Source organism: Pelodiscus sinensis, chromosome 5 (genome assembly GCF_049634645.1).
Source record: "Pelodiscus sinensis isolate JC-2024 chromosome 5, ASM4963464v1, whole genome shotgun sequence".
Taxonomy (NCBI): domain Eukaryota; kingdom Metazoa; phylum Chordata; order Testudines; family Trionychidae; genus Pelodiscus; species Pelodiscus sinensis.
In genome coordinates, this window is record NC_134715.1 from 116,739,153 (window position 1) to 116,752,063 (window position 12,911).

At 42.2% G+C, this 12,911-nt stretch overlaps 1 protein-coding gene across 4 annotated transcripts in view; it reads right to left on the bottom strand.

The window, feature by feature from the left end:
• GRK4 (G protein-coupled receptor kinase 4) overlaps positions 1-12,911 on the bottom strand; it is a 100,112-nt gene that overhangs the window by 45,810 nt on the left and 41,391 nt on the right. For 2 of the 4 annotated variants that reach the window (XM_006128265.4, XM_025187342.2), the window contains exons 5-8: positions 11,540-11,640; positions 7,226-7,318; positions 6,041-6,104; positions 5,514-5,654 (exon numbers count right to left, since the gene is read on the bottom strand). In XM_006128265.4, the coding sequence (XP_006128327.1) occupies positions 5,514-5,654; positions 6,041-6,104; positions 7,226-7,318; positions 11,540-11,640 (399 nt within the window). The other 2 variants (XM_075930839.1, XM_075930838.1) reach the window with 2 other exon arrangements.

The window sequence follows — 12,911 nt, forward strand, 5'->3', positions numbered from 1 at the left end:
ATTATTTAGTCTGCTCTCTGGCATAAAAAATGCTATAGAATTTTTCTGTGTGATTCCCGTTTCAAGCCCAGTAAAATGTGTTAGAGCAAGAGCTTCTCTTTTAGAAAGGTATATTTAGTCCTGTCAAAAGACAGAGGATCTATCACACCCTTTGGAAAGTTGTTCTAATAGTAAATTATGCTCACTTAAGTTGCATTTTGTTTCTAGTCTGAAGTTGTCTAGCTTCAGTTTCCAGTCATTATATTATATATACCTGGTCTACTAAGTTAAAAAGCAGTTTTCCCCCATGTATATATACACACATTTTAAATGTGATCAAGATCCCTTTCAAACCTTTTCTTGGATAAACTAAACTGATTGAGCATCTTTAATCTCTCACAATAAGGGTCCTTTTTGAATTTTCTCCACTTTGCCAACATTCTTTTAAAAAAAAAAAAAGAGTTGAAACCAGACTGGACACAGTATTCTGATAATCAGAGCAGATAAAATATTTTTTAATTTGAAAACTGGATTTGTTTAAAAAGAAATTAATTACTTTTTTAAAAAAAGGTGCTGCTCATGGAACTCCACCATTCCCCACTCCATATTCTTCACCTACCAGTCTTGGGGATGGGAAGCTTGAAATCCGTGTCTTTCAGCAAGGTAGGAGCTTTTGCCCAGTGGGGAGGGAATGTTGGAGTTACACCTGCCAGGGCTCAGGCTTCAGCACTAGTGGGGTAAAGCTCTGAGCCCCATAAGGGCCTCTGAGAGGCAGATATCCTGAGTCCTGGCAGGTGCACTCCAGCTCTCAAACTTCTGAGGACTGTCATATGTCGTCTTATGTGGCTCAGAAGATCAGTAAGTTTGCCAATTTTGTTGTAAATTGAATTTAAGATTAACAACATGTTTTGACAAACTTTTTCCCTGATGTATCCAACATATTTAAGGTAGTTTTATCTATCTAGAGAACTTTTAGCAAAAACAGCAGGTGCATGACAACAGTTAGTACATGGCACATTGGAGCATTGTAGATTTACATCCCAGCTTGCTGCATACTAACTGTTCACCTAGACATAAAAAACAAATGCTAACCACACTTTAAAATGCAGGCTCTGTGCAATTCCAATTGAATTCCAATTTCTATCTTGACATGAATGAATTTTAAAAGCCTTCTGCTAAAAATAAGTATCATTCATTATTCTAACATAATAAAATGCAAATATACCATTTAACACTTTGCATAAATGTATGTTAAGCTATATAATTTCTTAAATACGTGTATATAAATCTAAAGCTAGATTCATTAAGACTTAGGTCCTAGAAAAAAAAATCACAAGAATAAACAATGGGATCCACAAAGCCTGAGTTAGGCATTCAAGCTCTCAGTACAATGAATAGGAAAAGAAGTGCCTTATACCAGAGATATCCCCAGAGGGGAGCAGGACTTGGGGTGGAAGTAACAGATGTGTCATTTCTGGGACCTCCATACCAGCCAGTCACACAAGGCCTGGCTCTGCCTTAGACTATGATACACAAATCAGCCTGCTAATTCAGGGCAATAGGAAGAGGTCTATCTCTGTGATTCTCAGCAGTGAACCCTCTCTGGAAGGCAAGCACCTAAGCCATTTTTTCCAAAAAGCCTTGGGGAAGGAGGACCACCTCCCTTATAACTTTTAGTTCAACTGAGAATGTGGGAGAGCTCCAATTCAAATGACCCTTACACATAGTTAAGAGATGGGAATCTACCATCTAGCCTAGCCAGATGGAAATAAAAACACCAGCATGAGAATGAGTTCACAGCCTGGATTAGGAATGTTAAATTGTGAATAACTGACTTATCAAATTGTCAATGCATTTTGCATTGACTATTTGAGTCCATAGGGCACCTAGGGCTGTTGCTACACTTCAAAGGCAAAAGTGCCGCTGTGGACTCCGCCGCTGATCTTGGGCTACACGTGGCAGTGCTGCGAGGAGCCCGGTGTCAGGCTCCTCATTGCATTTCAAAGCGGCAGTACCACGTGGAACCCGTGAAGCCCAGGAACATCAGGCTCATGTGGCTTTTCAAAGCAGTAGCACCACATGGGGTCAGTGGGGGAGTCCCCAGCTGCTCTCGGGCTCCACGCAGTGCTGCCACTTTGAAACATCATGTGCAGCCTGGGGACAGACACTGGGCACACTGTGCTACAGGCTGAACCTCTTAGCCAGGACTCTCTGGTCTGACAACATCCCTGGTCGGAAGGACTAGGGATGTAAAAAGTAGTCAATTGACTACCCAATAAGCTTACATTTATTGGGTAGCTGAGTCAACTACTTGAATTGCCCCCACTCCACCCTTGCTGCCTCTGTATCAGAGGCAGCAAGGGAGGGGAAAAGGAGCAGGAGCTGGTGCTTGGGGGAACGAGCTTAAAAGCCAGTTCCCCACAGCATCATCTCCACAGTGCAGAGGGGAAGGGGAACAGGGGAGTCAGAAGCACAATGGGGATTGGAGGATGATGCAATCCCCACTCGCATTGGGTTCCCCATTGCGCTTCCCCCTAGTTATCAACTAATCGAGTAGTTGATCAACTAATTGAGCTACTCGATTAGCTGATTAATAAAAATTTAATATCCCTAGGAGGGACCAGAAATGTTCCAGGACCAGAGAGTCCCGTGGAGGGCTGGTAGCCCTGCAGCAGGGCTGGAACTCAGTAGCGAGGCTGCCCTGTGCCAGTGAAACCAGGAGCCCAGCAACAGGGCTGCCACCCGGTACCAACACTACAGGGGTAGTTTGGGAGGGCCAGTAGGCAGCGAGGATGCCTGGTGGGCTAAAGCCCAACAGCAGGGGTGCCGCCTGGCAGCAAAACTGCCCAGTAAGATCGGGAGTCCGACCGCGGGGCTGCCTGGCAGTGGGGCCAGGAACCTAAAGTGGGGCTGCCAAGTGGCACAGCAAAGAGCCCAGCAGTCCTGCTGCCACCCAGTGGAGAGCTGTCTAGTGAGGTTGGGAGGCAACAGAGCTGAAGCTTAAGTGGGGCTGCCACCTGATGGTACACCCGGACGCCAGCAGGGGGCACTGATCCACTAAGGGCTGTGACAACCCCATCACTGCAAGCACAATGAGACTGGGAGCCCTGAGCTGAGGGTCCGGTGGCAGGGGAAAGCCAGCTGGGAGGCTGGCAGCAAGGCTATGGATGGAGGGAGCCAGTAGAAGGGAGGAGCCAGAAAAGACCTTCCCTGATCTGACAAAATCCCTCATCTGGGACTGGTCAGGCCCCAAAGGTGCTAGACCAGAGACGTTCAACCTGTAGTCCCGTTTTTTATTAGGGGGCTAGGAAGGAATTTTTCCCTCACACTGCCAGATTGGCCCAGGTGGACTGTGGTTTCCCAACACAATTTCCCCATGGGTAATTAGGGACCCAATGGGACAGGTAAAAAGGTTAGGTTAAGATGTCACAGCTTAGAAGGTGGCAGGTGTCCAGGGTAGATACTCATCCTATGGGGATGATAAACCAATTAGCTAATAAACCAGAGTTGGAAAGGGATTTAAGGGAAGATTTCCCAAAAGGCAGCCTAGAAATGAGGATTGAGGCTCCTAACGTCTAATACAGTGGGGAAACAACCCCCTGTTTTTCCAGCCTCCCTTAATGTCAATATGAGAGGCAGGCAGCAGGATCCCAGCAACAGCCTGGGACTCAGTGAGGAAAGGGAAATCCCAGATAGATGAAAGAATCAAGACCTGAACTGTATGATTTATTGCTGGGTAATTCCAGATAAATGTATACAACTGCCATCTAAGTAATACAGTTGCCACTTAATTAAACTCGTCTGCATCATCATCCAGAATAGCCAGGATAAAGAGGAAGTTGTTTTCCTAAAGTAAAGTTCAAAATAGTACAAATATAAAACCAGATTTAAATCAATGAATTAAAATCAAGGTTTCTTGCTTTCTAATTAAAATCATGATTCAAATTGGTGATTTAAAATCTAATCTATTTAAATCAATCCAACCTGTCAGTAATCAGTCATGTCACATAACATAGTAATATTGCCTCCCTACTTCAACTTGACCTATCCCTGCTCTTTTAACAACCACATCACACAGGGAGCGTTAGAGTAAGATTACTTTTATTCTTTTGAAGAAATGTTGAATTAAACTCCCTTCAGCATTTTAAAACTTTTATACATGGAAGAGTGTTACTGTACAATTAGATGTAGCAAGAGCAAACAAAGTTTCAGTTTTAATATCCAGTGCAGCTTTATAACTTATAATTGTGGGGAAATTGTGTATTGTGAGCCTTGTCTTTACATGAAGATAAACATTATCCTTTATAAAAGATGCTATTTATGTATGGCTTAAGATGCTAATGAGTTTTCTCTGGCCAGCATGATTTCCCTTCTTTGGATACCAAAATGTTATGTTTGTTTAGAATAAATTCCATCTTCTCCTTCGCAGAATCTATGAAAGCAAAAACTTAGAATCTCATGCTTTATAATTCTCTGTAACAAAGAAAATACATCTATTAATGGATTTTAACTAGACATTTACCTAAAGCTAATATTTAAATAATAGCAAGTCAATGATAAAAATAAACGATAAACTGTTTGACATATATTCCTTGAGTGTTTTAGGCCATTACATCAGTTAGTTAGTGATCTGGTCTCTAAGTTGGTCATAATTTATTGGGAAATATCATGGTGAAAGAGCTGAAATATGGAAATGTTGCTCACTTTAAAACCATTAGCACTCATACTCTTTATATCATACTTTACATAGCTTTTCAAATCTTCCTCTCTAATCCCTTCAACTTTAATGAACAGGCAATAAGAACTTTGACATCCAAATTGCAATAGAGCAAATACTTTTAAGGATTCTCCTAGCATGTGTATGGCATTATAGCAATGAAAGAGGTTGAAATATCTACAGACAGAAAAACATACATTTAAAAACTCATCAGAAAATTAAGTGATATTATAGACCAGCAGTGAATTATAATTCTCACTAGTCTGGTATATTGTACCACACTATGTTTTCATTGACATCCTGGTTCTCATTAAATCTGCGCTTGGACTCTGTAGCTCTCCGCACAGCATTTCCCCAGAACTTGGGATCAGCTGGGGAATCCGCAGCTGACCTCGGGCTCTGCATGGTGCTGCACAGCTGACCCAGGGATCAACTGTGCAGCACTGCCACTTTGAAGTACCTCCTCTTCGCTGCCTTTTTCTGATAGAGGCAGCAAGGGGAGAGAATCGACTAGTCAACAGACTATCTGATAAGCATTTGCTTATTGGAGAGTCAACTAGTCCTTAACATCCTTACTTTAAATCACTTCTGGAGCACCATGTAGTGAGCTCCAGGTGGCTCTAAGCGCTGAGGGCCGGAGCAGGGCACCACACTGCAGGGAGCACTGAGGTCTGAGGTGGGTTGGCTAAGCACTGTGCCGGCCCCTTCAAATATAAAAGAGTACTGTTGTCCAACTGCCACTGGAAGAGACAGGAATAAAGAAATGCCTACGAGACACAAACGCGTATATTTCACAAGGGCAGAAATAAATACTTACTACAAATCTACTGTTCACTTTTTCTAAAATTCTTTTTTCATTTAATGCCATTGATTCGCCTTTTCTCTTCTTTATTCTTTTTTTTTCTAGCTTTTTACAAGCATACATTTTTCCTGTTGCCCTCACTTGGCAAGCACACACCTAATAGAAAGAAGAAAGATGTGCCAAATGTATCAGGTTTTACACTGGAATAAATACAGTTTTCTCTTTTTTAACTCCCTTGGGTGCTTTGGGAACAAATAAAACAAGAGAACCAATTCAACTGTTTCATGGATGCATACGCTGGGTTGTTTGGTTTGGGGTTTTCGTTTTTTTTTTAAACAGAAAACAATGGAAAACTGTTGTATAAACCAACTGTCTTGTTAGATGCAAGTGTTTAAGAGTATAAAATGCTGTTTTTTCAGTTTGGCAAATTGGTGATTTACAATTGATCCAGTCAAATCTGTTATTTATTCACAGAATGAAGAGCATAAATTACCTTTCCCACAAATGCCCTTCAAGGATTCACAAACAAATAGATATCTCACCTCTCCAAATCCTCCTTTGCCTAGTACTCGGTAGTGTCTAAATGTCTTCTTGGTTACTGGCTGCCTAATTGACAGAATGGAATAATTACTAATCTCATTTACATTGTTTTCTTTTTTTCAGAGCCGTTTGTTTCTGTTTCTTCCCTCATCCTATATATCTTCCATGACCACCAGACAATTCAATGTCTTTCCTCCTGCTGAATGACTAAAAGGATTAGAATACAAACTGAATACCAAAAGGAAAGGGTGTTTTTGCTTATAGGCACTGGCTCCCCGTTATGGGCAGCACGCATTTACAACAAGCAGAATGAACAAAAATGTAGGGTCTATGCTACCACTACACATGTTAGTTGTTGTTCTCATGCATGTTTGTGAGGAAACAATGTTTTCAACAGGGATTTTCTAGTGTTCATCACTGACTCAACTCTGTTCCCAATTAAGCTTTTACCACCTTGTTTGTTCTGTTTTTCAGAGGTATTTGGTCTAATGATCTATAAATAAGTTTCCTAGTTTTCCTCCTGTGTCTACCTCTAACTTGCTTAAACCAAGAGTCTTCTAGTAGTAGAAGCCTGCAGCGAAAGTCATGGTTAGGCACCTAGGAGCCCAAAGGAGCAGGACTGATTGTCAAAAGTCCTGAAAATCCAGCAACTGCTACTGACATCATGCAGCTTCTAGGCGACAGCTCTTCTGAAAAATCAGGTCACTTCTTTAATGGCTTAAAATTTGGATTTAGGACCCTGAACACAGCCCTCTATTTTTAAAATCTTGGTCTTTATGATTAGGCAAATCACTTAACTTATGCCTCAATTTTCCAACCTGTAAAACCAGTTAATTACCTTACCATCTAGAGGGCTGTAATGATTAATAGAATTGTATTATAAACAGCACCCAAGGCCCCAATCAAGCTCAGAACCCCACTGGGGTCTAGGAATTACAAACACACAAAGATTTGTAAACATTTAGCGTAATTAAATGTAAAATGCTCTGAGATCTTTTAGGTGGATTTAATTATTAATACCATGTCTACTACAACTCTGTTGTTTGTTATTTCCTTTGCCCATTACATCTTTTCTTTTCCCTGTCTTTGGGGCAGGGAATGTCATTTACTATATTTGTACAATTGAACCCCAAGTTGGCTGGCTTTTATGAAGTACTGCAGTGAGTGTTAAATAAAACATGCCTTACCTTTCCAACCATTTCCACTGTAAAAAACGGGAGAAATAGATGCTTCGTTGGTAAGCCTCAAATGGTTCTCCACTTAAATAATCATGAACAACCCTGCAAAAGCAATCCAAGTTTATGTTGAGCTATAAGGGATGAGAAGTTGCCACTTGATATATCTGAATGGATGTCAAATGAATTAACCTGTAGGGAAGGTAGAGTGAACATACTACAGCACTTACACAATGAGTTTGCCATAGTTTTACGGTGCCTGCCTCAGAGAGACAGCAAATAGTACAATTCAATTGAGAACTAGGTCTGTTGTGTCACCAGTGAATGCTGGAACCTTTAAAATAATTCTTGAGGAATTAGAGATCAAATCAACTGACTAGTCAGAGCTAATTTTAAGTTGACATAGGAAGTGAAACATCCCCCCACAAACATGGCCTGTTTGGGGATTGCATAGAGGCCTGCATTTCCTTCCCCTGTCGACCGTAACAAAATCCAATTCTGGGACAAGAGGTGAGCATGTCAGGAGTGGAGACAAAAACAGAAGCACTTTTCAGCAGCTTTCCAAGGCTAGCCTGATCAGAGGGATGTGCCTTACTTTAAGAGCTGATATCACTGTCCTATCAGGAGCATAGATGCAGACATTTTAAAAGATGTCTGTACATCAACAGTCTGGTATTACTGAAAGAGGGATGAGATTGCACTTTAGCTAAATCAAAAGACCCTGAAGCACTCCAACTGTGCTTCTACATTTTACCCACACAAATTCCTTTCCCAGAAATTCTCCATCACTTATACCTTTCCCAGAGATAGCATCTAACCTCTGCCCACAATTGTTTTTAGAAGCATCACTCAACAGTACAATTACCAGCTTCCCACCTACTTCTGGTAGCTGTGTAGTCAGTGGAATGAGTTTTCAGACCCACCCCAGCAGATACTAATGGTAAAATAATAGTTGATATTTAGTATCATTGATAGCTACAGTTTCTCTTCTATGAAAACATCTCAAACAACTGGGACACAGTTCATCAGATTACATTACAACTGACAAAAAATGTCATCGCAATGTTAGATCTCTGAAGACTCACTAGACCGGAGGTCAGCAACCTTTTCAAACCAAAGAGCCAAACTACATTAAAATTCGGAACAAGTGATCAACAAAAGAGCCATATAAGAATGCCCATTTACATAACTGCAAATATACAATGCAATATTATTAATAATTCAGATAATGATTAATAATAGCATAAGTTGAAACACTGTACTCACAGACTAATTAATGGGACTTCTGTTGCTGCATCTGTTTGCACATTTCTTTGAAGTTTATGTCATAACTGGTCAAATCCAACTTCATGCATGCATTCAGGCTGTCTTCTGTCAATCTTATGGTAGAGGGCTGGTAATGTAGGGGTGCAGGAGTCTGGGTTCGGGTGCATGAGGGGCTCAGGGCAGGAGAATGGGGTGAACTATGGACTCAGCGCACAAGGTTGGGGTGTGTGGAGTTGCAGGAGTGTTATGACTGGGGATGTGGGGGTGCAGGAGTCTGGGGATGTGGGGATATGAGGGGCTCAGATCAGAGGTTCAGGTGTATGATGGACTCAGGGTTGGCATGTGTGGGGGTGCAGGAGTGTTATGATGCTGCAGTCAGATGAGGGCTTAGCCTCAATTGGGGGCTTGTTGGCCAAGCTTCATTTAAAATATATATATTATGTCCAGCACAAAAGGTTTCAACATTGTCTTGATTTATGGCAGGAGTTGGGAACTTTTTTGGGGTTGGAGGCCACTGATGCACACAAAAATCAACCACCTAAGAGGCAAAAAAAACCCTTCAATAACCCCCAAACCTCACTGATGTGACCCCCCAACTGAAACATCTCTACATCTGGAGCACCAGGGGCATTAGTGGAGAGTGGGGCAGGGAGGACTGAGGTTCAAGGCCTTAGGCCAGATTTACTCTTCTGCGGTTCCAGGGTTAGTGGATTTTTTAGGGCCCCCTTAGGCTCTGAGGGGGGGGCCAAAATTTAGGGGTTAAGAATGTGGGACAGGGCTGCCAGTGAATGTGATAGGGTTGGGAGTGCAGAATCTGGTGGGAGGAAGTAAGGTGTTGGAGGGGGTACAGGTGAGAGGTCTGGCCAGGGGGCAGGTTGCTTAGCAAGGTGGCAGGAGGCTGACTGCCTGGCCAGGGGGTGCCTGGGAAGTTGGTGGGGTGGGGGATTCCAGCCAGGGGACAGAGGGGGATGTCTGGCCAGAGGGTTGGGGTCAGGAGCGCAGGGGATGTCTGGCCAGAGGGTTGGGGTCAGGAGGGATTTTGGCTAGGAGGGTAAGGGTAGTGGGTGTCTGGCTGGGAAGATTTTGGCCAGGAGGTATCTGGCCAGGGGGATTTTGGCCAGGGTTCAGGGCAAGACAGCAAACGGAGAAGGGAGGGGGAGACTGCCACTCGGTATGTGTGGTGACGGGGGCACAGTCCTCCCTAATCCACCACCTCCCGGTCCAGGGCCTTAGCAGTGGCAGGTTTGGCAGCCTATGGGGTCAGTGGGGATCTGGCCCACAACCTGCTGACGCACTCTAAATTGTTATCGGATCAGCCTGACAGTTGTCAGGCTTTCCCTGGGCCACTGCCTAACTCCCCCGCAGAATCTACCTGGCTCCATAGTTCTCGGGGTTATGGTAGCCTGCACGCTGGGGGAGGGTGTAGAAGGTCTCCTCTTCGGAGCAAGGGCCTGGTGGTCTGGGCCAGTCCTCACCCTCTGAAAGGTCCTCAAGGCCCTCCTGGCTTGGCTCAGTGAGCAGGGCAAGCCTCTGCTTCCTCTGGCAGCTGGGGACTTACTGTGCTCCTGGGCTGGGCTTTTATCCACCTGCTCCGCCTGTTGGCCTCCGTGAAGTTAAAAGGACAGGACCCAGTTTGGCCTATCCGGGCTCAGAGAGGGGGCTCTTCCCCCCCAAGGGTCAGGGAGCAGCCACCTCTGTTTGCTACATCTCCTCATATGGAAGCCATTCCAAATCCTTAATCACTTTTGGTGCCCTTTTTTGAACTTTTTAAGAAAAGATGCCAAGATATCTTTTTTGAGATAAGGCAACCACATCTGCACACAGTATTCAAGATGTGGGCATACCACTGATTAATAAAGAAGCAATAAGATATTCTGTCTTACTCTATCTCCTTTTTAATGATTTCTAACATTCAGCTTGTTTTTTTGACAGCTGCTGCACATTGAATTGATGTTTTCAGAGAACTATCCACAATGGACTCCAAGATCTCTCTAATTTAGTCTGCACCGTTTTATACAAATAATTAGTATTCTGTTGTCCACTGTGCATTACTTTGCAATTATCAACATTAAAATTCATCTGCCATTTTGTTGTCCAGCCACCAACTTTTGTGAGATCCTTTTGAAGCTCTTCACAGTCTACTTTGGAGTTAACTATCTTGAGCAGTTTGGTAACATCTGCATATTTTGCCACCTCACTGTAAACCCCTTTCTCTAGATCATGTTCTCCAGAATATGTAGAATAAGATTGGTCCCAATACAGACCAGTGTGGGACACCACTGGTTACCTCTCTCCATTTTGAAAAATGACCTTTTATTCCAACCTGTTTTTTCCCCTATCTTTTAACCAGTTATCAGTCCATCAAAGGACATTCTGTCTTATCCCATGGCAACTTCATTTGCTTAAAAGCTTTTGGTGAGGGACCTTGTGAAAGGCTTTCTGGAAGTTTAAGTACACTATATCCAATGGAGTCCCCTTGTCCACATACTTGCCGACTCCCTCAAAGAATTCTAGTAGATTGGTGAGGCATGATTTCCCTTTACAAAAACAATGTTGATTCTTCCCTAACAAACTGAGTTTGACAATTCTGTTCTTTAGAGTCAAATTGGTTGAAACTATAGTAAAGTGCAAATCGCATCAGTTTTACAAGTGGAATCTTGACTGAATCCTCCTTAAAATGGAGATGCAAACAGTAACAGCTACAGAACTTCCAGAAACCAAAAAAAACTATTTTTAGCTTGATAAACATTGTTTCGGTCTATATGTATTCAGCTCTCGCATTGTATTAGTGTTCCAGATTCTATCTTTAGACATATTTGCACAACTCCCACTATAGTCAAAGACACAATAATATCAACTTTTGTTACAGAACAGAAGCAACTCTAAGAACAACATGAGGGCTGTGCACAGCACACAGGAAAACAAAGAGCACTAGATTCTTAGTTGTAGCCTCAGCAGAATTTCATCTGATAGTTTCTCTTTAAACTTTCCCTATCATCTCCATGGAAATACAGTTTTCAATGTACTTTTGGCCAACATTTTTAGTCACTCATCACATACCTAGTGCAGTCATTAAAAAGATCTTTGCAAGGGTTCTGCTCCAGTCTTGTTTTACATTCATTCACTGTATGCTGAGGTATTTCCGGTAAGTGGGCTGCAGACTTTATATGATTCAAACAAAAAACAATAATAAAAACAATTAGTAATCTAACAAACATGAAGTATCACAAAAATAGAGCTATATGTAACCCTCAAGAGATCAGCTAGTCTAACCCCTAAACTGAGTCAAAACCAAATTTACACAGACCATCCCTAATGGATCTTTGTGTAACTAGTTCTTAAAAACCATCAGTGATGGGGATTTCCACAACCTCCCTTGGTAACCTAGTCGAGCAGGTTATTAACCTACAAAGTATAATTACATAAGTTTATAATTACAAAGTTTTTTCCTAAAACCTCCCTGGCTGAATATTAAAATACCCATTAAATACCTCAGCCTTCCTGATGTCACCAGTAACTCTCCTTTCTGAGGACCTACACTTTCCTTCATTTTCCCTCACTCCTAAAGTATTGAAAGATTTCTTTTTCCCTGTTATGTTCCTTGCTAGGTACAATTAATTTTGTACCTTAGCTTTGCCAAATGTGTCCCTTCATGCGTATGTTATTTTTTCCTATACTCCTTGATAATACACCCATGTTTCTAGTTTTGTAGGATAGGTTTTTCAATTTCAGGTCATGGAAGAGCTCTTTATACAGCCATTTTGGCTTCTAACTATTCTTCCTATCCCTTCTTCACATAGTCTGCAGTTGTACCTTTAATTTCTCTCTTTGGGAAACTGTCAGCTCCCCTGATCTATTTTATCACTTAGTTTTTCTTCCCATGGGACCTTACCTACCAGTGCCCTGAGCTAGTTAAAGTACGTAAAGTCCACTCTCCTTATTCTGTTATTCTCTCTCCTTCTCCTTAGAATTTATTGTATCTATCATTTCATGGTATTTTCACCCAAATTATCTTCCACCTTCATATTCACAACCAATTCTGCTCTCATCTGAGGAAGTTTTCTATCTGATTTAAAAAACACATCACTTCAGCTAACTAGATTTTAAACCATTCAGGGACAGGTAGGCTTAAAAGGCCTGACCAGTTTTCATTGGTTTAAAGACCATGCTAGGTGTTAAATAAATTTCAAGAGAAGATGAGACTAACTCAGAGCTTGAGCATTTTTAGGACGTCTTCAAGATCCATATCTTCCTCAGGATAACCAGAACAGTTGGAGGGGAAAGGGAGAAAAAGAGGATGGAAGTTATATCCCCGGCAGAACTTCTGATAACCAAAAGAGGTAGAAGAACAGGGACATACCTAGGCAGATCTAATTTACCAATACAATGATCAGATATTCAACTCAGTAGGAGCTGTGGGTGCCTAGCATCT